General features: G+C 40.1%; 1 protein-coding gene across 4 annotated transcripts in view; it reads left to right on the forward strand.

Moving 5' to 3' along the window:
- Window positions 1-25,771, forward strand: part of LOC126195042 (probable ATP-dependent RNA helicase spindle-E) — a 276,948-nt gene that overhangs the window by 11,866 nt on the left and 239,311 nt on the right. For all 4 annotated transcript variants that reach the window (XM_049933486.1, XM_049933487.1, XM_049933488.1 and 1 more), the window contains exon 2: window positions 24,503-24,707. In XM_049933486.1, coding sequence (XP_049789443.1) covers window positions 24,522-24,707 — 186 coding nt within the window. In that variant the 5' untranslated portion in view covers window positions 24,503-24,521. The remainder of the gene's footprint in view (window positions 1-24,502; window positions 24,708-25,771) is intronic.

Genomic DNA, 25,771 nt, shown 5'->3' on the forward strand with positions numbered 1-25,771 from the left:
GCATGGAGAGCTGCATCAAACCAGTCTCAGGACTGAAGACCACAACAACAACAACTGAGGTGTTACGCATTGCCGCTGGCTGGGTGCAGCTAATAAGTGCACTCGCTCATTCCTACTGCTTCTCCCCTTCCTACAACTCCCCTCAGCTTGCAGTCAGTGCTGCCACCACTTCCAGCTGCTAGTCTAGCGGCTGCCGATGAGAGGCAGGGAGTTATGAGAAGTGAGAAGTGGCTTGCTTGGATCTGATTCTCAGAGACTGTAGATGCAGTGGCCAGAGGCGGCAGTCATGTGTGCATGCGTTGTATCTGAGTGATTGTGTGAATGTGTGTGATCTCGTTTTCTGACAAAAGTTATGGCTGAAAGTTTAGTTGTGAGAGTGTGATTGTCTTTTTTTACGTGCCTGTCTGTGGCTCAGCAGTATTTGAACAAGTTATCTGTTGCATTGATTGATCATCATGGTCTCCTTTCATCAACATGCTGTCCGTGGCTCGTGAATAGCTGGCCACAAGAGTGGTGCTCCTCAGCAGGCCAGAGGCCATGTGCAATGGATTTCAGGAATTGTGACTGTCTCACCACAAGTACACTGTACAGTGTGATGTTTTATAGACATTATTGCACAATACGTATAAAATGATAGATGTAACACAGTGGCTAATAACCGATAATAACAAACATTGTAGAACCACCATTTTATTCGCAGTCACCTACAGTGTTAGTTTACATAATTCTTCCCCGCTAAGGTTATTTCTTAAATCAGTGAAGGTATTCTAAACCTGTCTTGCGATTCCAAGGGAATGCATATTTTTGTCACCATATGTGTTTCATTTTATTGAAATGAAATAACATCAGTGGTCTTAATGAAACACATAAACCATTTGGCTTGCTTTATCCATTTAAATCATTACAAAAGATGTTGATGTTAGTACTTACGATTGTTGCTCACATCAGGAAAAGCCATATGCTTGAAAGGTTATTTTGTTTCCCCCTTCCTTTCTTTTGCACTATTGTTTCTTGTACTGTAGCTGCAAAGACAGATTGTCAACTTACGTCTTAACTTACCCTTGAGATCTCAAAATTTGTCAGGGAAAAATGCCAAACCTAGTCTGGAAATCAGGGAATTTCACTTGGGGAAACTTGTGGCAACCCTGAGGTAGGATGCAGTCATTAGATGCTTCACACATTTTTGTCTTGAGAGCTAAATGAATTCATTCAGCATTTTTCTACCTGTAGCCCTATGCTTTGTCTTACAGCTAGATGCAAGATGTGCATATCAGATTTCAAGAAGATTGTAATAATACCAGTACCAAAGAAGGCAAGTGCTAATAGGTCTATTATCAAAACCTCTGCTTCAAAAGTCTTGTTTGCAAAATACTATCAGGAATTTTCAGTATAATAATGAAACAGTTGATAGAACATGGCCTGTTGGGGATTATCCGACTGGGTTTTGGAGTGTATTTACTTGCAAGGCAAAACTGACTGTACATCTTACCTTGGAAAATGTGATGATGAAAACCAAACCCATCTCTACAACATTTATAGATTTAGGAAATGCTTTGCTTAGTGTTGATGGAAAATGCTCTTTAAATATCTGAAATCCTCATGGATAAATTTCAGAAAATGAATGTTATCTACAACTTATACAGATACTAGAGTATGGCTGTATTAGTTGAAGATGATGAATGGGAAACAGTAGTTGAGAAGGAGAAGAGGTATTTCACACGTAAAACATGCATATATAATATTAATACTGAAACTAATCCACAAAAAGAAGTATGAAATTTATAATGCAGTTCTGTGGAAACTACAGAGTCCAAGTGTACTATCCCTACACAATGCTGAAAGCTTAACCCTCTATTGCACTGTGTATATTTAAATATACATATTTTCAGAACTCTGTACTGGCTCATGTGATGTAACTGTGCCACTGACGTGCACTGTATACTCAGATATGCTGCGAAAAAATTTATCAAAAATACCAATTGAAGAACACATTGCAGTGGACGAACAAACTGTGCCATTCAAAGGTCACAGTAGCTTGAAACAGTATAATACCAAGATACCAAAAAAGTGGGGCTACAAAATATATTGCATAGCAGGTGCCAGTGGTATTATTTATGATTTCGAAATCTATTCTGGACCCGTCAATCAACCCAGTCATCTTCCTAATGTAAACGCCAGTGGAAATGTAGTGCTCAGATTGGCTGAAAGAATACCAAAGTACAAAAATCATAAACTGTTCTATGATAACTGGTTCTGCAGTCCAGAGCTTCAAGTTGAGCTGGTAAAATGTGGTATTCACTGTCTGGGAACAGTACAGTTGAATAGAGTGAGAAACAATAAGATGCCATCTGATGCTGAAATGAAAAAGCAGGGAAGAGGCACATCTGTTGAATCCACTGCATCTGTTTCTGGATATGACCTGATTCTTGTGAAATGGCAAGACAACAGGTGTGTTAGCCTTCTGGGGACCTTTTCAGGCACTCACCCAGAAAGCCAGGTTGCAAGATATGACAAAAAAACAAAGCAACAGATTGAAATAAAATGCCGAAAGATTGTGAAGGAGTACAACAAGTTTATGGGAGGTGTTGACACTATTGACTCCTTATTAGCTCTGTACAGAACGAAAATCAGGTCAAACAAATATTACATGAGACTGTTCTTCCATTTATTGGACATGAGTTGTGTTGTTGATTGGCTACTTTACAAGAGAGCCTGTCATGAAACTAGTATTGAAGAGAAAACCTAGATGGCTTTGTTTGATTTCAAGCTTGATATTGCTGAATCCTTATGCTGGTCAGGAAAACCATCCAAGAGACAATCGCTGGATAGCTCACCAGGCAGTGGCACCAAAAAGAGAAGGCAGCCAAATACAGCAAATGCTGACATCAGGAAGGACAGAATCGATCACTGGCCTAACTACTGTGAAAAATCTGCCAGATGTAAATATAATAAATGTCAAAAAATAACAAAAGTAATGTGTATCAAATGTAACACCTATTTGTGTTTTGTACCAGATAGAAATTGTTTCTACAATATTCACAATGTATAAATTCTGGAAATATGTAACTGCATAGTAGTGACATTTTGCTAACTGATGTATACCCAACTTTTATAATGTTTTTTATTTTCGTTTTTTAAATAAAATTTAATTTAAAGTCTTAATTTGTCGATGTACCATAAATTTTGAACTCTGTTCTCCAAAAATGTAGTACCTTATACGAACTAATATGTACGTACTCATTACATCCGTATTTGCGCAGTGTATATTTGAACATACAGAGTGATATTTTCCAAAATATATATACTAGAAAGTTTATCATCATCTATTTTTCATTCATGGGCACTATGAAGTATAAATCCAAAGTTGTTATTGGAAAATTCTTAGTTTTACTGTTCTTGTGCAATAGAGGGTTAAGTGTTCAAGCGTTTGAAATTGTAAAGAAGAAAAATTCCTGTGCATGTGTCTGCCTTTCTGATGATCACTGTGATTGAAATTCATTTGTGACGGACTTGCTTGCCTATCCAACAATGCTTACATGAATAACAGTACACCTGTATTAGTACATACACGTTATATGCATAGATTACATTGAAAAACTTGAACTTCTATTTTAATTATATATCAGTTCCTTTTTATTTCTCTCTTTCTTATTATCTTTAAATTCTTCTTTCATGATTACCTCAGCCTACACTTCTTTCTATTCATGGTCCTGTCACAGTCACCATTTGACTGCATTGTTGCTTTTGTAAACCCCCATTGCCAGTTCTGTAAAGGCCGTGCTACTACCACTGTGGAGGCTGAGTTGCTGCTGTCATTACGATACGCCGAGTTTGAGATTTCGTGGAATGGCTTCTGGTGCAGTATACCACTAAGACACTTTCTCCCTGCCACCATTACTCAGCTATGCCCCAGGGTCAGGTAACAGGATAGGAGAACGAAGGTTCTGCAACACACCAACATATTAGTAACAAAGTCACACAGATGAGTTTAAAAGGTTTTTTGGGACTTGTTGAATAATGAAGTCTACAACAATGCATGTAAAACAACACAAAAAATGCCCTCAATGGCTACATGCAAATAATTGTTGGTAAACTTCACAGTATATAGCAAATGCAATTTACAACAACTGTCTGTTCATTTCTAAGAATTCACTAAATGATGTTCCATGTCTTAAGTCAGCTCTGGACGATGATTTATAACCAAGTGGGTGAGGGCTGTTCTTCTATATTCTGAGTAGGCTTATGTCCATTGTCGTCTGGACATTTGTGGATTGTACTCGGCTGGCAGTTGGCTGAGCCGAGGTCGATATCTTCATCCTCAGCACTGCCCGTGGCGCTGGTGGAGCTCTGAAAGTGTCGAGTCTCTGTGGCACCGGCACCAGCTAGTGTTTTTGCGCCTGTTGTACTTTTGCTCTGGCTGTGTCCTGTTCGGATGACACAGCAGTGGAATGTCGTTAATTCACTAGAAAATAAATTACAGGCTACTGGTCTATTATGTGATCTGTAAAAGACATTTAACTGCGTGAAACACAGCATCTTTTCGAGTAAATTGTATGCTGGGGGAACTATTATGAACTTGTTTGATTCATATTTAGGTAACAGAAAATGTATGTCTTCCGTTTTAAACATTGTTTCATTCCCCTGCAAGCTATTGCCTCTAACTGAACAAGCAAGGAGGTCATGTGTCAATGAAAGTTTGATGGATGCTAAAAGCAGTGATCCACTTGTGGTTTTACTATTCTGCTTACACAGCCAGGATAAAATCACATTCGCATATCTCTGTGTAGGACATTGCCCCCTCAAATATGATGTTTAGTCTGTTATGAAAACTTACCTTTCTTTTATGGCACTTGCAGGTTCTTTATATCAGTGTGACATATTTTGATGAAGACCTGATGAAAATTTGATTTAGGATGTACCCTTTTATTTTAGGTGCCAATGAGAAGCATGGTATGAGTTTTAAAATTTGGTTTTGAAGCAGATATGGAAAAAGATAAGCCGACATAAAAAATGAAATGATAAGAATGACTGATGATGTAGGCTTGCAAGATGAAATTTATGAAATTTCAAAGAAGCAGGACAGGACTAACTAGAATGGATAGAGTTGAAAATGAGACAGTGAGAGAAACAGTGAAAGAGGGGAAATACGGAAGCGTCCGATCCCGCCCGTCTGCTTTGACCCATGACGTCACAAATATGGCGGAAACGACCATAAACCGTGAGTCCAATATGGCGCATATAAAGTCGTTACGTATACACTATGAGGACGAAAATACATCGAAAAACAAACACGCACACGTTCCACAAAAAGCCTAATGACACTAACGGGACAAGCGCGGGAAATAGGGGGTTTTTGGGTGGGGACAAGCTAAATATAAACAAATTAAGACACCCACCCCCATACAAAACCACGCAAAATGACTAAAAAACCGACATCACAAAACTGACCTATATAGCTCAACAGCAGCTCACGATACCAATACCAACATTCACAGCCACACATTGGGATCAAACACTTCCCTTGACCTGTTATCCTTACGACATCTCCACATACAGCCGTCCCTGGTCCGAGACGTCGGAACTTTAAGTAAGCCTCATTTCTTCACGACCTACTGAACACTTCACGACTTCATCCAAAAGTCCGAATAGTAGAAGAAATTTTATTAGAGACAACGCACTGTCCCCCATCATAGCTGACAACCGAAAACTGTTGACCCTGTCAGTCATATCCATACCTACCAAAGACATAAAAAAAGCAATTTACAAAAATTCACACACGACACCACACTCGCAAACTAAACCAAAAACATCACCTAACACACCACCAGAGAGCACCATGGATCGTATCAAAACGACACCTACAAACACGCCACTCTCACAAACTAAATTCTGCGCCGTCGTGACTTCACACACCACAACAGCCTTATGTCACGGGTCAAAGCCGACGGGTGGGATCGGACAAGACAAGACAAGATTAAGATGGTATGGGCATGCTGAAAGGGTGGGAGTTGGCAAGGTACCAAGACAGGCTTTCAAATGACAGTAGTAGGTAAGAGACCTAGTCGAAGACGGGACAGATATATTGTTGAAGTGAAGGAATGTTTGAAGAAGTGAGGAGAAAATCAGGGATTGAGTGGAAACACAAAAGCTCTGTGAGGGCAGGAGAGATAGAGAGGCTTATGTTTCACGCAGAGGCAGCCAGTTGATGACTGATCAGTGAAACGGGGTAAAACCAGTGCCATAATTCTGGTATCTGGTGTTGTGTTTACTTCCATAACATCTTGAGGTGTAAAGTAAGACTGCACAGAAATCAATGTGCAATTTTAATGTTCTAGCAGTTGCTCACATGTCATTTGCAAGTAAGAGAAATTCTTGAGGGGCTAAGTGAAGTGATGCAGTTATTAGCCCAATGAACTTGCATGCAGGAGGAACAGGGTTTAAATTTATACCTAACCATCCTGATTTAGTTTATTGTGGTTACCTTAAATCACTTCAGGTGAATGCTAGGATGCATCCATAAACAAGGCAACAGCTGACATAATTTCCTATCCCTTGTGAGTTTTTGCTCTGTGTTTGATGATCTTGTTTCTGATGGAATATTAAGTTAATGTTCCTTCCTTCTTCTTTTCGTTTTATAATGGTCTTCTTGTCCTTCCCTGTAAATGTGCATAATATTCTCTGGGAATCTTTGTGCAAAGAAAATGCAGTGGAACTAGGATTGTTAGTTGCAGAGTTTTTCTTTGATTCTTAACAAACCTGCTATGGAAGTTGATACCTCAACACAGAACCAGAGGTAGCAGTGCTTAGGTAGATAATTGGGCTTACAGCTGCAGCTTACAGTTGCTACAAAATTGTCATTTCCTCCAATGTACCAACATTGCATTTATCAGTAGTACATTGCTGGACATGTCTTATTAACTTACAAAGGTAATTCACTCAGCACGTCCTCAGCCATTAAATTACCACTGTGCTTCTCCACTAACCCAAAACATTAGAAAAATGGGTTCACATCCACCAGACCAAGAAGAACTATTTTCAAGATGCAAAGGTATGAAAGACATTAGCTGCCACTGGGCATGGAATTATATCAGTAGGGCAAGTCGAAAATTTGTGCTGGACCAGCTTTCAAATCTGGGTCTCCTGCTTACCACTACACCGTCCGGATACAGTGGTCACCACAACCGCACTGACTACCCTAGCACGCCTCCTGTCACACCCAGATTCTCAACTTATACCACACACTGCTGATGTAGTGCCCGTGCTCATTAGCTTCATTACTCGCAGCCTCTCACTGACTGCTGAAAGTGTTTGAGCTTGGTGTGCATCTGCACTGAAGGGGATCATTGGCCATCATCACCATAATTATATATGTGGTGCCTGTTCTTTCAGATATGAATGGATTCAAGACACAGGGTGAACTGAAATTTCTAATGCAGAAATTGCTACTATGCTTCCTTACAGTGTGTAAGGTCTAAACTACCATATTCCTTGATTTCATGAAGACATTTGATGCAGTTCTACATTCTCGTTTGGTGAACAAATGTATGAGCTTACCGAGTTTCGGACCAGCTATGTCTCTTGATTCTGAACTTGATTTCAGCTAGAACTCATCACCCTGCTCTTAATGGACTAAATTGAAAGGTGTACTTCAGGAGTACTTCGAAGAAGTGTGATAGGACTGCTACTGTTAACAGTGTGTATAAATGATCTAGGTGAATAGTGTCATAAGCTCCATAATGCTGCTTCCATATAATTTGGTTGTCTATAAGAAGATAGCAATACCGGAAGCTGTAGATTGATGATTGGTGCAACAACTTTCTTTATTTCTTTCCTCCCTCCCTCTTGTTCTCCCCACCAATTCGTCTCGTAAGGTGGGTCTTGAATTGGCCACTTAGCTGCTGTGTTGACCTGTGTGCTTACCATTGCCCACCACGTGAAGGCGGGCATCTCTCTCTCTCTCTCTCTCTCTCTCTCTCTCTCTCTCTCTCTCTCTCTCTCCCCCCCCCCCTCCCTCCCTCCCTCCCTCCCTCCCTCCCTCCCTCCCTCCCTCCCTCCCTCCCTGTCTCCCCCTCCCACTCTCCCTTTCTTCTTCTTCTTCTGTTCTTCACATAATTTAACATAAATTTTGAAAACAGAAGGATAAATAATGTTTTAATATTAAAGAAGAATAAAAAAATAGAAGCTATGTTGTCAGTATTATTCTAGGTGTATTTGCATGCTTATAGAGCATTTTTGTGGCAGTATGCAAGCCCTGTCTTATACTGCTTTAACTTGTATACAGGCTTAGAGTGCAGTATTGCAAGAATTTGCCTGCACTAACTTATGTTCTGGTATAGTTTGTCAGTTGTCCAGTTTGTATGGTAGTAGGAGTGAGTGTCAGGAACAACATACTAAAAATCCTTGCTGCTGGGGCATGGGGGGTTAAAAATGTCACTTTTGATGTTTTTTCTTGAATAACTTGAAAACCACAGCTTCTCATGAATATATTTCCCAGTACAAAATTAAACTACATTAAATTTTATACAGAAAAGGTCATGTTCATTTTTTTCTCTAGAGCTAATGGTGTCCATGCTGCAGGGGCTGAAAAAAATTGGAGGTTATTAAAAGTAGTGTTGGTATAAAATTAATGTTTACCATTAAATCAACTGGGTTAAGAACAAGGATTAAATACCCTTATAATGTATAAATGCAGTTGAGCCCTATTAAGGGTAAATTATAATCTGAGTGTGTAACAGAGTGGAGAATAGAAGGGCGAGGGAAGGTAGGTTTCCAGTTTGCGGTCATGCACTTCACTCCGTCAAAGTCTGCAAATTCAAGATTGAGCAGTTGATTTCCCATTCTGTCTACCCCGCAGTGTTACAAGAAGCAACTACATGGTGTTTTACAAAGTTATACTGTCCCTCTGCAGCATACCACATGAATCGCTGACACTGCAGTGCGCAGACGTGCCTGAGGCAGGGGGTTTATTTTAAACAAAATTGCATTAACACTACATGGAATACAGATAAAAGTTACTAATAATACAAATGCAACAATGCCTCTGGACAGAACCTCTGTAAATCTCCTCATACTGTTTTATACTCCTAGTGGGAGAATTGATTCTTAGTCATTCTGTATGACATCTGTAGTGTTCTTATGGGAAAGGTGATTTCTCCCTGCTCACTTTTCATTTTGCAGACAAACTATACCACAAATCCATGGTTGTGGCACAATCCTATGCCAACTTACTTCTTTTTTCTGTCTAGAGAAATCCTACCTATCCAGTCAACAGCTAAAATCTCTTGTGTGGTTCAGACTCATTGATGGCATTTTCATGATTGTGACTCATGGCAAGGACAACCATTGCTATTTCCTCCATAACCTCAACATATATTGCCAAAACCATTTCACAAGGTCCTTCTCAACTCATTGATCCCCCTTCCTAGATGTAGATCTCCATCTCTCAGATGGCTCCATAAGTACGACTGTCCATATTAAGCGCACCAACTACCAACATTACCTCCACTTTGACAGCTGTCACCAGTTCCATATCTAAAAGTCGCTACCTTAGAACCTTACCATTGTGGACACCACATCTGCAGTGGAAAGTGGGAATTGTCCAAATATGCCGATAACCTTACCAGAACCTTCCTGTCCAACTCATCTTAAACAAATCTCCTGTGCCATTTGCCCCTCTGACATCAGTCAACCTGTTAACAAGCCACCAATCATCACTCCCGCAAAGGTGTGTTCTGCCTCCCATACAATCTACACAGTATCCTTGTCCATCCCTATCCCAGTTCTGCATCCCATAGGTGATTGGTCCTGGTGCAAGACCTGTCCCATACACCCAGCCATCACTACCTACTGCAGTCAAGTCACAGGCATTTCCTACCCAATAAAAGATGGTGATTCGTCTGAAACCAGTCATGTTGTATATAAACTATACTTCAGTTACTGTACAGCATTCTATGTGGGCACGTCGAGTAACGAGCTACTAACTTTTGCATTAATGTCCACTGCTAAACTGTCGCAAACCACAAATGTGACCATCCAGTTGCTGAACACGCTGCACATCACAACAATGATTTCAATAGTTGCATCACGACACAGGCCATTTGGATACTCCCAGCACAATAGCACAACTGGGAATTGTCTCTAGAGCATATCCGGCACTCTCACAATCCTCCTGGCCTAAACCTCCATTTACCTCTTCCCACTGCCTCTCCTTACCTTTTCCGTTCTCTCTTTCCACCACATCACTCTTCCGTCCAAGTAGTGCACTGCCTTCCTCCACTACCATTCGCCCCCTCCCATGGGGGCATCCCCCCCCTCTCTCTCTTACACACACACACACACACACACACACACACACACACACACACACACACTCACTCACTCACTCACTCACTATCACCCTCACCTCCCTCTTTTTCACATCTCTCCCTTCCCTCCTCCCTCCCATTCCATCTCTTCAGTTTCTCCTTTTTCTCCCCCACCCTTCTCACTTCCCACACCATTTTTCTCTGTCCTATTCCCCTCTCCCTCTTGCTACATCGCTTTTTCCTCTACCCTGTGTACTCATTTTCGTCTTGTTGTGCAGCCACAGAGTCATCTGTCCAAAGACCTGCCTCTTTCCCATTACCCCCTCGTTGTTTCCTTCCCTATCCTCTCCCCACCTTCATTAATCCAGGCAACAGCTTCTAGTTATTGAGTGCTAATAATCAGTCTTGCTGTGACCACAGGTGTGTGTGGTGGAGGGATTGGGGGGGGGGGGGGACATGGGTGCGCAAGCGTGCGCTTGTGCTAGAAAAAGAACTGTCGCTTGAAAGATAGTGTGAATGCTGTTTTCAGTTACATGTTTGTGTGTTCCATGCTTCAGTCCACTATAAGTAAGTGGTTGCCCTTCTCTTCTTTTACATGTTGCTCCGTCCAGGGATTTCCATTATTGTTATGCTTGAACACTGCATGATTGCTTGTTTGATGTCTGTGTCCCAGATTGCTTATGAGGGGGTTCCTTTTCAGTGATCACTTCCATGGTGTGTAGACTGTTATATTTTCTGCTATCTTGAGTTTATTATTGCTACACCATTTTGTGATAACATGTAGTGAGCCCTGCCTCTGGATTTTGGGGTCCTAGGTTTGATTTCCGGACGGGTTGGGGATTTTCTCCGCCCGGGGACTGGGTGTTTGTGTTGTCCACATCATTTCATCATCATCATCATCATCATCATTCGTTACAGTGGCTGGATTGTGGACTGTGTAAAAATTGGGACTTTGTATGGGTGCTGATTACCATGTAGTTGAGCACCCCACAAACCAAACATCATCATGTAGTGAGCCACTGGTTTTCTCCTCTAGCTGGTCTCTGTTGCTTGCAGAGCTCTAGACTAGTAAATCATCTGCACCTGCAACAACTTCATCTGTCCTATTCTTTTCAGTCCCTCAGTACAGGAAGTAGTAGTCTAGGACACTATCGTACAGAGACTGTGGCACCTCTAGTTGTCTTAACCTGGCAAACATAGCAGGCTGCAAGAGATTGTCAAAAGCTCTTGCAGTGTCTATCATTATGGTCATGGCTTATTTGTTTATTGCATTCCTGACAATTTATAATGCTTTGGTTGATGAAATTGTCAATAGATTTTCTGGGTCTGAAGCGAAATTGGTGTGGGCTCAGGTCAGGAGAGCTCTGTGAGCCAGTAGGTGCTTGCACTGTAACGCCATCTGAACCTTTGCCAAAGTGTTTTAGACATTTTGGATGATATGTGTTTAGCTCTCAAGGATTTCTGTCTGCTGATTTTTTGATTATAACTGCTTTTTATGTTTTCCAAGCTGAAGCTACCCGGCCCATCCATAAGGTTCATTCAGTGACGTTAAAAAAGGGATTATCTGTGGTGTTAGTCTTTTGAGTACCTGTGAATGAACACTCACTATCTAGGCCAGGTGCCTTTTTGTTCTTAAGTTTCAAGATTGCCAATACAACTTGTTGTTGCACAAAAGGACAAGTAACTGTGGCAGTGTTATATGGGATGTGTAGTTCTTTTCTGGGGACAGCTTGGTGCTGTATGTCTGTGTTGATGAAGTCATCAGGAGCAGTTTATACAGCAGGAATTGTGGCATACTTCTCTGTACCTATATCATCGTGCTATCATCCTGCATTAGCATATTCAGAACAAATGGGGTTTTTATGTTTTCCGTTGATATCTTGTATAATTCCCCCTAAATGTTTTGCTCTATTTGCATTGATATGAATCACACTCATTGTTGTTTGTATGAGTCAAATAGTGTCTATTTTTGTATCTCTTTTGCTGGCCTGTATTATTTGTTTGTCTCTATCTTGAATTGGCTGCTGTTGGTATACAGAAGTTTTGTGTGTTTTTGTATTATTTATGTCAGAATGTGAGTCTTGTAGTCTGTCCGCACATGTTGTTCAGCTTGTGTTCCTTTACTTCTTCTGATAGTTTGTTCCAATCTATTTTATGAAATAGTAGTTGTGTGGTTGGTATTATGTCCATTCTGTTCAGGCCTTGTGTCAAAGTGAATGTTGTCGTGTTGTGGTCACTGTTGGTAATGATATCATGTACTCCCCAGGCCATTTTGTGTGTGATAGCAGCATTTTTGTGGATAATGTCAATGTTGCTTTGTGTTCTGTTATGTCCTGAGTAAGTAGGTGTTTGGTCCTTGTGTACTCAGTACACTAAATTGTGCTTCTTGTGTTGCCCATCAGTTTTGTCTGAATTCCAGAGGGAAGACTTGGAGTGGATGTCTGCATTTATTTAACGACTCTGTAGCTGTCTATATCCTTATTTAAATTTGCTTAAGGCTGTATTCTATGGTTATACTGTGGATGTAGCGAGGCTGTCAGGCATGTTTCCCTACCGTGTGTTACATCCGGCATGACTAAATGTTGACTGCACAACTGATTCATCTTAAAAGTGTTTATGCTCTTATTGGTTGTAACTATTGGTATTTGCAGTCTAAGCCACAAGTTGTTATGATTGCATTATCAGAAAGATATTGTAAGCTACCCATTCCATACACAAAATTCTTGTATACAGAGAATGTCCGTATGGAGCTCTTGGCCCACTTTCAGGAGCTTAGCATTTACTAGTGTGCTCCTCATTGAACTGATCTGAAAGATTGTGACTATAGATGTTTAACATGGATCAGGCATTTAGTGTCAGTCTGAGTGAAGTCAGAGTATGTTCTCTCATGTACCCTGATCCTTACACATTTTTTCGAGAGTAAGAGCCTCAGCTCTGCGAATCCAAGCATGGCGCATAGGATTGACTAATGACTCAGCAGAGATGGGGAGACTTTAGATCCTCAGGTTAATACGGTCTGGTTAATCTGTTGCTATAATGCACCTTTGGATGTAGTAGACTGGTTAGCATTCAATCTGCCACTTTGAAAAATATCCTTTTTTTCTATTCTATTTAATTGTAAATTTAATTCTAAGTTATCATAATTTGATTTCCATGTCATTGGATTTTGCTTGCCAGTTTCGTTTGGTGTTGTGCTTGGTGCGATGATATGGAATGCTATCTGCTTGTCTCTGGGGACTTCGTCTATCACCCAGTTTCCCTTACTTTTGCCACACCAGTTACTGCTAATATATTTTTTTTCATCAGTCTTCTGATTTGCTAAACTCTTTATCTCAGCACTTGCAACCTACATCCTCAATTATTTGCTGGCTGTATTCCAATCTCTGTTTTCCTCTACAATTTTTGCCCTCTACAGCTCCCTCCGGTACCATGGAAGTCATTCCCTCATGTCTTAACAGATATACTATCATCCTGTTCCTTCTCTTTATCAGTGTTTTCCACATGTTCCTTTCCTCTCCGATTCTGTGCAGAACCTCCACATTCCTTATCTTATCGGTCCACCTAATTTTCAACATTGTCTGTAGCACCACATCTCGGATGCTTTGATTCTCTTCTGTTCCGATTTTCACACAGTCATTGTTTCACTACCATACACTGCTGTACTCCAGACATACATTCTTAGGAATTTCTTCTTCAAAGTAAGGCCGATGTTTGATATTAGTAGTCTTCTCTTGGCCAGGAATGCCGTTTTTGCAATTGCTAGTCTGCTTTTGATGTCCTCCTTGCTCTATCTGTCATTGTTTATTTTACTGCCTAGGTAGCAGAATTCCTTAACTTCATCTACTTCGTGACCATCAGTCCTGATGTTAAGTTTCTATTACTTCCCATTACCTTCATCTTTCTTTGATTTACTCTCAATCCATACTCTGTACTCATTAGACTGTTCATTCCTTTCAGCTGATGATGTATTCTTCTTCACTTTCACTCGAGGTAGCAATGTCATCAGCGAATGGTATCATTGATATCCTTTCACCTTGAATTTTAATTCCACTCCTGAACCTTTCTTTTATTTCCATCATTGCTTCCTCGATGTATAGATTGACAGTAGGGGAGAAAGGCTACATCCTTGTCGTATACCCTTTTCAATATGACCATTTCGTTCTTGGTCGTTCACTCCTCTGGCTGTTGTACATATTGTGTATGACCCGTTTCTCCCTATAGCTTACCCTTACTTTTTTCAGAATTTCGAACATCTTGCACCATTTTACATTATCGAACGCTTTCTCCAAGTTGATTTGTGTCTTGATTTTTCTTTAGTCTTGCTTCCATTATTAACTGCAGTGTCAGAATTACCTCTCTGGTGCCTTTACCTTTCCTAAAGCCAAATTAATTGTCATCTAGTGCATCCTCAATTTTCTTTTCCATTCTTCTGTATATTTTTTTTGTAAGCAACTTGGATGCATGAGCCGTTAAGCTGATTGTGTGATAATTCTCGCACTTGTCAGCTCTTGCTGTCTTTGGAATTGTGTGGATGATGCTTTTCCGAAAGCCAGATGGTACGTCGCCAGTCTCATACATTCTACATATCAATGAGAATAGTCATTTTGTTGCCACTTCCCACAATGATTTTAGAAATTGTGATGGAATGTTGTCTATCTATTTGATCTTAAGTCCTCCAAAGTTCTTTTAAATTCTGATTCTAATACTGGATCCCCTAACTTTTCTAAATCGACTCCTGTTTCTTCTTCTATCACGTCAGACAAATCTTCCCCCTCGTAGAGGCTTTCAGTGTATTCTTTCCACCTATCTGCTCTCTCTCTCTCCTCTGCATTTAACAGTGGAATTCCTGCTGCACACTTAATGTTATCACCCTTCCTAGGTGACTTGTATTTCTGTATTCCTGAATTTCTCTGAGTATTATAATACTTCCTTCCTTCATTGATTAACTAAAGTACTTCTTCTGTTACCCATGGTTTCTTTGCACTCACCTCCTTCGTAGCTATGTTTTCCTTTCCAATTTCTGTGCTTCTCCTTTTTAGAAATGTCCATTCCACTTCAACCATACTGCTTGCTGACCTGTTCCTTATTGCACTATCTACAGCCTTAGAGAACTTCAACCGTATCTCGTCATTCCTTAGTACTTCCATATCCTACTTCTTTGCGTATTGAATCTTCCTGACTAATGTCTTAAACTTCAGCCTACTCTTCATCACTAGTATATTGTGATAATGAGTCTATATCTGCTCCTGGGTACGCTTACAATCCAGTATCTGATTTCGGAATCTCTGTCTGACCATGATGTAATCTAACTGAAATCTTCCTGTATCACCCGGCCTTTTCCAAATATACCTCCTCCTCTTGTGAATCTTGAACAGAGTATTTGCTATTACTTGCTGAAACTTGTTACAGAACTTAATTAATCTTTTTCCTCTTTCATTCCTTGTCCCAAGCACATACTCTCCTGTAACCTTTTCTTCTACTTCTTCCCCCTACAACTGCATTCCAGTCCCCCATGACTATTAGATTTTCATCCCCCTTTACATACTTAATTACTCTTTCAATATCCGTATACACTTTCTCTATCTCTTCATCTTCAGCTTGCAACATTGGCATGTATACCTGAACTATCAATGTCGGTGCAGGTTTGCTGTTGATTCTGATAAAAACAACCCTGTCACTGAACTGTTCACAGTAACACACTCTCTGCCTGACCTTCCTATTCATAACGAATCCTACTCCCATTATACCATTTTCTGCTGCTGTTGATATTTCCCTATACTCATCCGACCAGAAATCCTTGTCTTCTTTCCACTTCACTTCATGGACCCCTGCTATATGTAGATTGAATCTTTGCATTTCCCTTTTCAGATTTTCTACTTTCCCTACCACATTCAAGCTTCTGACATTCTATGCCCTGACTCATAGAACGTTATCTTTCTGTTGGTTATTCACTCTTTTTCTCGTGGTAACCTCCCTCTTGGCAGTCCCCTCCCAGAGATCCGAATGAGGGACTGTTCCGGAATCTTTTGCCAATGGAGAGATCATGATGACACTTCTTCAGTTACAGGCCACATACCTGCTATGATTTTATCTTTAATAGTTATGCAGTTTCCCTTGGTTTTGTCACATGTATTCCACTTAGGCCTGTTGTGGTATTGGATGTGGTTTGTCGTACTTCATATAATTCGTATGCACAAGTTTCCGTACATGTATCACACATATTTGGATATTCTTCATTCAGTGTGTCTGCTCTACAAGTCTATGCTTTGAGGTTTCTAATGTGTGTGCTTTTTCCTCTGCCAGTGTGTCTGTATGTTGAACTCCTTTGATAGGATTATGTTTTAGTGTGTTTTCTGCCAATGTATCTATATGTTGGCTCCCTTTTTTAGGGTGATAAATGCCTCCTGAGACATATTTCACTGGCTTAACATTTTATTCATTCTTACGTGTGTTATATAGTTTTCCAGATTGTGGTGTAAGCAATTTTACGGTATAGTGAATGGTATGTTGTTTTACGTTAGGTTGGCTGCTTTGTTTGATCTGATGTTCTAGTTTTTGTAGTAGGCTCATCTGGAAGTTAACCAAAAAGTACATTTGTTTTTTTTATATGTTTTGCTGTTTTGTAGTGTATTGATCCACTGTTTTATTGATATACTTTGTCATGCTGATTTAGCTGTTGTGGAGTGCTAGTGTGTTTGTTAAGGAAGAGATCTGCTCATTTTCAGTGCAGTTATCTGGTCGAGGAACCTTGTGTCTCTGTCAGGATATTGCTCTTCAATAGAGGGACAGTTTTAAGCTTCACTTTTAGTTTATTGTAATACAACCAATCATATGTACAGCATCCAGTTTATTTTGCTGAACACCCATTTTGGTGTTTTTTCTTTCAGAGTCCACACTCTCTGAATGGTGTGTCCATATTAGAAGGTGGTCACTTAAATGAAGATCACCAATCACTTACCACAGAGACAGCTATGTGGTAGTGTATTGACAGACTGAAATAAAAAAAATGACATAACAGTGCATGCTCTATTCAGAAGACGTACACCCTCTGAAAATATGAGATTTTGAAGAATTCAGTCACTGTGGCAGGTGACTGTAGAACTCCAGAAAGGCGAATTACATTAGGTGCAAGCATTGACAGTTGGCCATGAACCTAAATAAATACAGTGTTGTGCTTAGAGAGAGGTGAAGAAATCCACAACTGTACAATTCCACTCTTGGGGGCAAATCATTGGAATCCATAACCACTGTAAAATATCTGCAAGTAACCATCTGGAATGACCTAAAGTGGAGTGACCACATAAAGCAGATTGTAGGAGAAGCAGAAGCTACACTGAGATTCTTCATATGCATAATCTTAAGAAAATGTAATTCATCCACAGAACTTACAAAATACTTGTTTGACCGAATCTTGAGTATTGCTTTTCAGTTTGCAAGCCTTACCAGGTTAGATTAACAAAAGAAGGAAGATTAGATTTTTAATGTCCCAACGGCAGTGAGGTCGTTAAGAGATGGAGCTTGAGCTGATGTTAGGGAAGGGCCGGGAGGAAAATCAGGTGTGCCTTTCAAAGGGATCATCCTGGCGTTTGCGTGGAGTGATTTAGGGAAATCATAGATAATCAAAATCCGGATGGCCAGGTGGGGATTTGATCCATCATCTTTCTGAATCTGAGTCTGGCATGCTAACCATTGTGCTACCTTACTCAGTACGTTAGCTTGGTGGAAGAGATAGGGAAGCTACAACAAAGATTGGTATGTTTTGTCATAGGAGCATATAGTCAGTGTGAAAACGTTACAGAGATCTTCAACTAACTCCAGCGGCAGACACTATAAGAAAGACATTGTGCATCACAGAGAAGTTTACTGTTGAAATTCCCAGAAGAGTCGAACAACATACTACTTCCTTTCATGAAGTGACCACAATAAGGGAAAACAATGAGCTAATGTGGAAGTTTAACAATGATTATTCTTTGCGCGTACCATTTGTGAATGGAACAGGGAAGGTGGAACATACAATGGTGCCAGAAGTATTCTTCACCACACAGTGTGAGATGGCTTGTGTATTATACAGTGTGTCCATAATTAAAGTTCCTGCTTGAAAACACTGTAGAAAGATAACCACTGCTTAGAATGATGACAAATTTGAATAGCAAATTATTGAAGCAATGAGAAAAGTCATGGGAGGAAAAAAAGGAAAATATGAAATAAAAAAAAAACGAAAATTTGACCAGTAGATGGCGCTCTAAGTGTCAGAGTATAAAAACCAACAACCAACAGATTTGTGGCAAACGACTGTTCCTCAGTTTATTTCCAGGTCGCTTAACTTGAATGTCTCCATGAGATTTTGCACACTGCTGGCAAAGTTTTTTCCACAAGAACAGTGACTGTGCACCAGTAGTCCTGCAGAAGTTCCAGACACTCATCAGTATGAAAAAAGAATTGGTCCAATGTCTGCCAAGGGTCTGGAGACAAAGGTTTAAAAATAAAGAAAGAGATTGTCTTTTGATGTGCAATGCGGCAGAGGGAGGAAAGCAGTTCATCCGACATATGTTGAAGATATGCTCACAGCATTGCAGGAGGGTTGAGCATTGGTGTGCAAACATGCAGGGTATGTGGAATTGTCCAAACGTTGGACATGAGTGCGATCACCGTGCGTAAAATTCTATGAAATGCATTGCCATCCATATAAAATCACCCACGATCAGGAGTTTCTTTCTTCTGACCTGCCAGAAAGACAAATGTTCACAATGGAATTTCTTGCTCACATGGAAGTGGAGAAAGAATGGGCATGGAAGAGTCTGTGGACAGACAAAGCCCCTTTCCGTCTCCAAGGTTATGTCGATATGCAGAATTGCAGAATATGGACAATGGAAAATCTGGACACACATCAGCTGGTACCACTTCATTCTGAATAGTTGACTGTTTGGTTAGGATTGATGGCATCGTTTTTCAAGGGGATGAGTCCTGCGGGTCCTGTCACCTGTGCTGTCACTGGTGAACGCTATCAAGTTCTTTTGTGCACCATCATCATTCCAACTCTTCATCAGGATGGATGTCTGGGTAGGATCATTTTTGTGCAAGGTGGTGCTCCTTCATACATTGCACAGCCAATGAAGCAGCTGCTGCGAGGGATTTCAGAAATGCTAGAATTATCATGTCATTTCCCTAGAGCCTGGCCATCCGGATCACCTGAACGTAATCCGTGTGACTTCTGACTGTGGGGTTATCTGAAAAATGTTGTGTCTAGTGCTCCAATTATGGTCATAGTGCAATTGAAGGCAAGCATTGTGCAACACATTCTAAACATGACCACTGAGATACTCCAATCTGTTGTGGAACAAGCTGTTTCTCGATTTTAACTTGTAGTCGAAAGTAGTGGACGGAGTATTGAACATGACTTGCACCAATATCATGACAATTAGAAACCGTTGTTATGTTGCTTTTTATGTAAGAGTGCAATTAAAAACCAATGTCATCTTGCTTTTGATGCAGTTTTGGCTTTAGGGCAGTTAAAAACCGATTTTTCCCATTCAATGTAATACGACCTTGCTGTGGTGGATGGGCTTCCGTAGCTAATCATGCCACATCTGTTGACTGCCAAACTTGTGCAGTCATGTACATTGAACATAACAGATGGTGTAATAGCTGCTAGTGAACCTTTCGTGATGTGAGGTCGTGGTCCAAGAAACTCTTCTGTCCCTGACATTTCATCCAGGACTGTGCTGGACATCCTCAGAGGCGCTCCTCTGCTGAGTGTTGCTGACTGTGAGTGGTCAGACATCCGAGAGCAACATATATACTATAGGAAAGGCGGTGAGGTCGAAGTAACACGTGATGAACAGAGATAATCCTTGTCAAAGATACAACTTAACTATTGATTGTCATCTTGTCAAAGATAAAATTGTCTAGCAATTCTGCAGAGCTACTGTCCATATGTCGCTAAGTTTCATTTCCTCCTCTTTCCTATTAAAATTATCCTGAGAGGAGGCAGTGAAACTTAGCGTCAGATGGACAGTAGCTCTGCAGAATCTCTAGACAGTTTTACCTTTGACAAGACGACAATCGATAAAGAAGTTGTATCTTTGCAAGGATTATCTCTGCTCATCAGATGTTACCTCAACCACGCCCCCTTTCCTCCAGTATATGTATCGCTCTTGGACTTCCGACCAGTCAGTCGGCAAGACTTAGGGGAGGAGCGCCTCTGAGGATGTCCAGTTCAGTCCTGGACGAAATGTCAGGAACAGAAGAGTTTCTTGGACCACGACCTCACATCCCGAAAGGTTTACTAGCAGCTATGTTATCCGGTCGTGAAAGCCTTCATTCTATGAGATGGTGTAATGTGCAACTCAAACGATAGCCCTCATACTGCGATTCATCTATCATTTGTAGCCAGCCCCATTTATGTTAAGACGCTTACAGTGCCACTACTGGCAAAATATTCGTAAATTTTTTTTCACCTTCCCTTGACATTTTCCCCCATGTCAATAATATGCTGTTCAAAATTGGTGTCATTCTGAGGAGTGATTCTCTTTCTACAATATTTTGAAAGTGGATCATTAATTTTGGACACCCTGTAGATGTAGACATAGATTCAGATGTAAAGGCACTGACATGCATATTATGTTAATTGTTTGTACCTCTATACCATGAACATTCCCGGGAGAATGTGCCAGAAGGTGATGTGGCATTCTTCATGAAATACATTTTAGCATTCTTTGTCTCAGCCATTCTTTTCTCTCTGTTGCCAAAATTGCATTAGTGCTATGGTAATAAATGTGCTACCCAGCAGAGCGATATGTTTCCTCAGTCTGTCAATACATTCTCACACAGCCGTCTCTGTGGCAGTTGATTGGTTATCTTCATTTAAGTGACTTCTTTCTAATATGAGCACACCATTCAGACAGTGCTGTCTCTGAAAGAAAAACCACGAAGTGCGCGTGTGCGCGCGTGCGTGTGCGTGCGCGCATGCGTGTGCGCATATGCGTGCGTTTACCCACCAGAAATATGGGTAATTGCGACAGGCTGATCTGTAGCATAGCCCTAGATCTACATTTGTTCCAAATTTAATATGTTTTTCATTACAATTCTGAGAAGCTGTAGTCCATCGTGGACATCTTGATCGAGTTTTTTGGAAGGAGGAGGGGTAGCGTATCATAACTCTTACTGTCCTCAAGATATACTTATCAAATAAAGCCGTTTTATAGATGCTCATTTCTTAATAGTAAAGCTGCTTAACACAATATATAGTGAGTTCCACTGGGCAGAACGTTTTGTGGACTTTATTGGCTGCATGTCATCGGATTAGATTACGTGTAGTATTTGTTCCATAGACTCATTGTGAGGAGGTCCACAAGGATGTAGACGATGGTGAAAAGGTGCCTTTGTGACCAACATAATGGAAGGAGGAGGCGCTAACATTTCCTGCTACCCATACGAATAATAGCTGGAGCCCACCAAGATCACCTTGCAGACATTTGTTTAAGGAACTCAGGATATTCACAGTGCTTCTGCAATACATGTATTCACTTATGAAATTTGTTATTAATAATCCATCGCAATTAAAAAAAACAGCAAAGTGCATAGGTACAACACTAGAAGGAAGGATGATCTTCACTATACTGGGTTAAATCTGACTTCAACACAGAAAGGGATGAATTATGCTGCCACAAAAACCTTTGGTCATTTGCCAGATAGCATTAAAAGTCTGATAGGTAACTAACCAACATTTAAAAACAAATTAAAAGAATTTCTAAATGACAACTACTACTACTACTACTCAATAGACGAATTTTTAGATATGAAGTAGTAACTGAAAAAAAGAATTAATTATTTTGTGTAAAGAAAACTTTGTTAATGAGACACATTCCACATCATTACGAAATGTCGTATTCATGATCTGTGGAACAAGTAAGTGTATGTACTGGATTCTCGGATCGGCGTGGTATTTTGAAGGTTAGACTACTGGACCTCTGTCGGCACCAACTCTACGAATTGGTATCCCTGCACAATGGGTTGACCCCTGGTCATATCTTAACATAACAGCTCAAAATTTGGAGACAACCCTCCATCTTGAGGGATTTTAATATTAGTTATATGTTGAAGAGGAAAACTGTTATGTCCCCTCCCCTGATAGACCATAATACAAGTACGACATTGGTGTGATTCATTGGTTGGAGAAAATTAACTTTGATACAAAAACTTGAATGATTAATTAAGGAACTTTGTAAGTACTTAACTGACAGGTCCGTGCTTGGTATCAGTCAACTCATCATCTCTCCAGGAATGTTAATCTATAATTGGATTGTCGAGATTAATTTTATATTGTCATCTGTTTTTGTTTCTGGCACTGCTCCAGGCACTCAAGGTGGCTTCATCATGTGCTCTGTTTGCCCATGAAAAGTTTGTGAGTTATAGATTGACCACTGTGCGTCACGACAAGTGGACCTTCTAGTATAAAAGAAGTGGAGAGTATTGTGTTGTCCGTGGAGAATCAGTAACAGCAGAATGGGTTGATCAGGAGAGCCGAGCAATTTTTTACATGGGCTAATCGTTGGATGTCATGTGAAAAACAGATCTGTCAGGGACATTTCATCCCTTCTAAACATGCCCCAGTCAACTGTTGGTGATGTGATTGGGAAGTGGGAATTTGAAGGAACAATCACAGCTAAACCAAGACCAGTCAGACCCCATGTACCGATGGGCAGGGACCTTTAAGCACTGCAGATCGGTGGAAGGAATCAATTGTGAGTTCTAAAGTGCTAGCAGCATGCCAGCTAGCACTGTGGCTGTACATAGGGAGTTAAAAAGAGTTTTGTACAGTGGTCGAGCATCTCCTTATATGCCACACACTTCTGGAGTCATTGCTACCTGATGCTTGGGGTGATGTAAAGAGTGACACCACTGGATAGTGGATGAATGGAAATGAGTGATTTGTGGTGATAAATCACACTATACTCCATGGCAATATGTTGGAAGGGTTTGGGTTTGGCAAATACTTGGAAAGCATTACCTGCCATTAAACTGTGAAATATGGGGGAAGTGGTGGTGTTACAGTATGGAGATTTTTTTGTGGTTAGGGTGTGGTTCCCATGTTGCATTTAGAAAACACTAAATACAGAAGCATGTGAACGCATTTTACAGCATTGAGTACTGGGTACAGTAGAGGAACAGTTTGGAGATGAGTGTTTGTATCAGTATAATGCTCCCTGTCAAAAAATACCATCCGCGAGGCAATGGTTTGTAGACAATAACATTCCTGAAATGAACTGGCATGCCCAGAGCCCTGTTCTGAACCCAGTGGAACACTTTTAAGATAAGTTAGAATTACAACTTTACTCCAGACCCAGTGTTCATCATCATTACCATCTCTGGTTGTGCCTCTTCAGGGAAAATGGGCTGCCATTCCTCCACAGGCATTCAGACAACACGCTGAAAGTGTCCCCCAGCACAGTTCAAGCTGTCGAGAGAGGCAATACAACCTTGTCACAAAACATGTAAACGTATAGTACACTAAGGTGCATTGTCGCCATGCATCATCAAAGAGAAAATCAGTTTACTGCATGTATTTACAGGTTTTACACCTGTGTATAAAATTGTGAGGCACAAACAACTCTCTCAACTGAAAATTATCAGTTAGAGTCCATGGGTAAAGAATGTATGAATAAATAAATAAATCATTTGTATTTCCGGCTTTGAAAGTAGCCAGTTTGTAGCTGTTAGTTATTAGTAAATGTTGGAAGTTGAACAGTTCTCTTAACATCATCTTATACTTTTTACTGCAGTGCAGGTCAAAATTTAAAGTGAAAAAACTGTGTAATATTGTAATGTAAGTCCTATAAGTCATAATGGAAGAAAACATTGGTCTTGAAAGCCTGCTTTGAACTATTATCTTTCAATGATAACTAAGCACATCCTACTCACAATTTTAATGACAGTGTTTTATTGCATGTAGACAAAGCTAGAAGATGTAACAATAGTTTCATAAATTTTGTAGCACAGTTTAATAGCGGCAGTTTTAAATTAACCATACAAGCATTACTTGTGTCATCATCAGTACATATTTGTAAACATATATTGTCTTTGTCTACCTAAGACTGTTGTAGATTTTTGTTAAATATTTTCTTTATTTGTATAAATGACTGAATCTGCATGTGGCAATTTGTAATTTCTATTACTAATATTTCAATTTGATATTTCAGAGTGACAAATACACACAGGATGGATTTAATGGACTTTTTTGATCTTTCAAAAGAGTTCAAACCTGTGCTTGTGGAAGGTAGTCAGACTCAAGTGCAGCTGAAGCAGCTCAGGCAAAATATTGTTATTGAAGAGTACAAAAAGACATACAAAGGAAAGGAATATGCCACAGAATATCAGAAAATGGAAGAAGAGGAAATAAAAGGGGTAGATAATTTTGTGAAGAGACTGAATATTTGTATGAGTATAAATCAAATACAGATCACACACTTTAACTTGGCCCACGAGTGGAGGATGTGGAACCTAGGGATCAACATGTAGCACACTGTCTGTTGGGACAAGCCCTGCCTCCTCTTCCCTGGGCAGCCAGCTTATAGTTTATCAAAGAAACAAATATTTAATGCATGAATGTGTCCTTAGAAGGACCATGTACAGCCCCTATGCTCATTTTTGTAAATAATGTTAACAATAAGTATGCGCAAGACCATACACAAATCAACCCTACAGTCACAGTTGCTACTTATTTCTGTGGCTCACATACACTTTATGTAGCTAAGGTTAGAAATAAGTGTAAATATTGTGGAGCGACATTAAGTCAGACGACCTTTACTGTTCATAGAGGGATTAAGTTAAAGTGTGTGATTTGTATTATCAAGACTTCAGTGTACTGAGTGTGCACTGTTGACAAGCATGTGAGACAATATGTATGACGTATGGGTGGGAATGTTAAGTGGGATGATGGTGGATGGTTGTACTTAGTAATGCACATAATGTCTGAACAACAGGTTCATTGTGTAACTGCACTATACAGAATCATCAAATGTCTTACTAGTGAAAACTTGAAATTCGCAGAAATTTTGTAGTAACTGAAATCAGCATTCAGTGATGAAAGACTTCAAAGACATAGTGTGCTTGCCTAGCATATCGAGTCCATAAATGGTTAAAAATGAGAACTGTGATCGTAGTCCATGGACAAGCATTATAGTGAGAACAGTAATGTTATATTGAAGGCAACCAATATTTGACAATTTCCAAAACTGTGTTTTCTATTAAGTTATGATTGCTGTCAAGTTGTCATTACAAATGAACTAGATTACCAAAAAGTGTACTCCCCGTGGGTCTCGTGCCTTTTAACTGAAAAATAAAAGAGAAAAAGTGTGCAGGCTTGTGAAATGTGCTGAACAATGTCTGCAAATGAAAGGGATGATTTTTTGCCTGTGACAAAACTTGGATACACCCTCTACATTCCTGAGTCAAATTAAGCCAGATTG

Source organism: Schistocerca nitens, chromosome 7, assembly GCF_023898315.1.
Source record: "Schistocerca nitens isolate TAMUIC-IGC-003100 chromosome 7, iqSchNite1.1, whole genome shotgun sequence".
NCBI lineage: Eukaryota > Metazoa > Arthropoda > Insecta > Orthoptera > Acrididae > Schistocerca > Schistocerca nitens.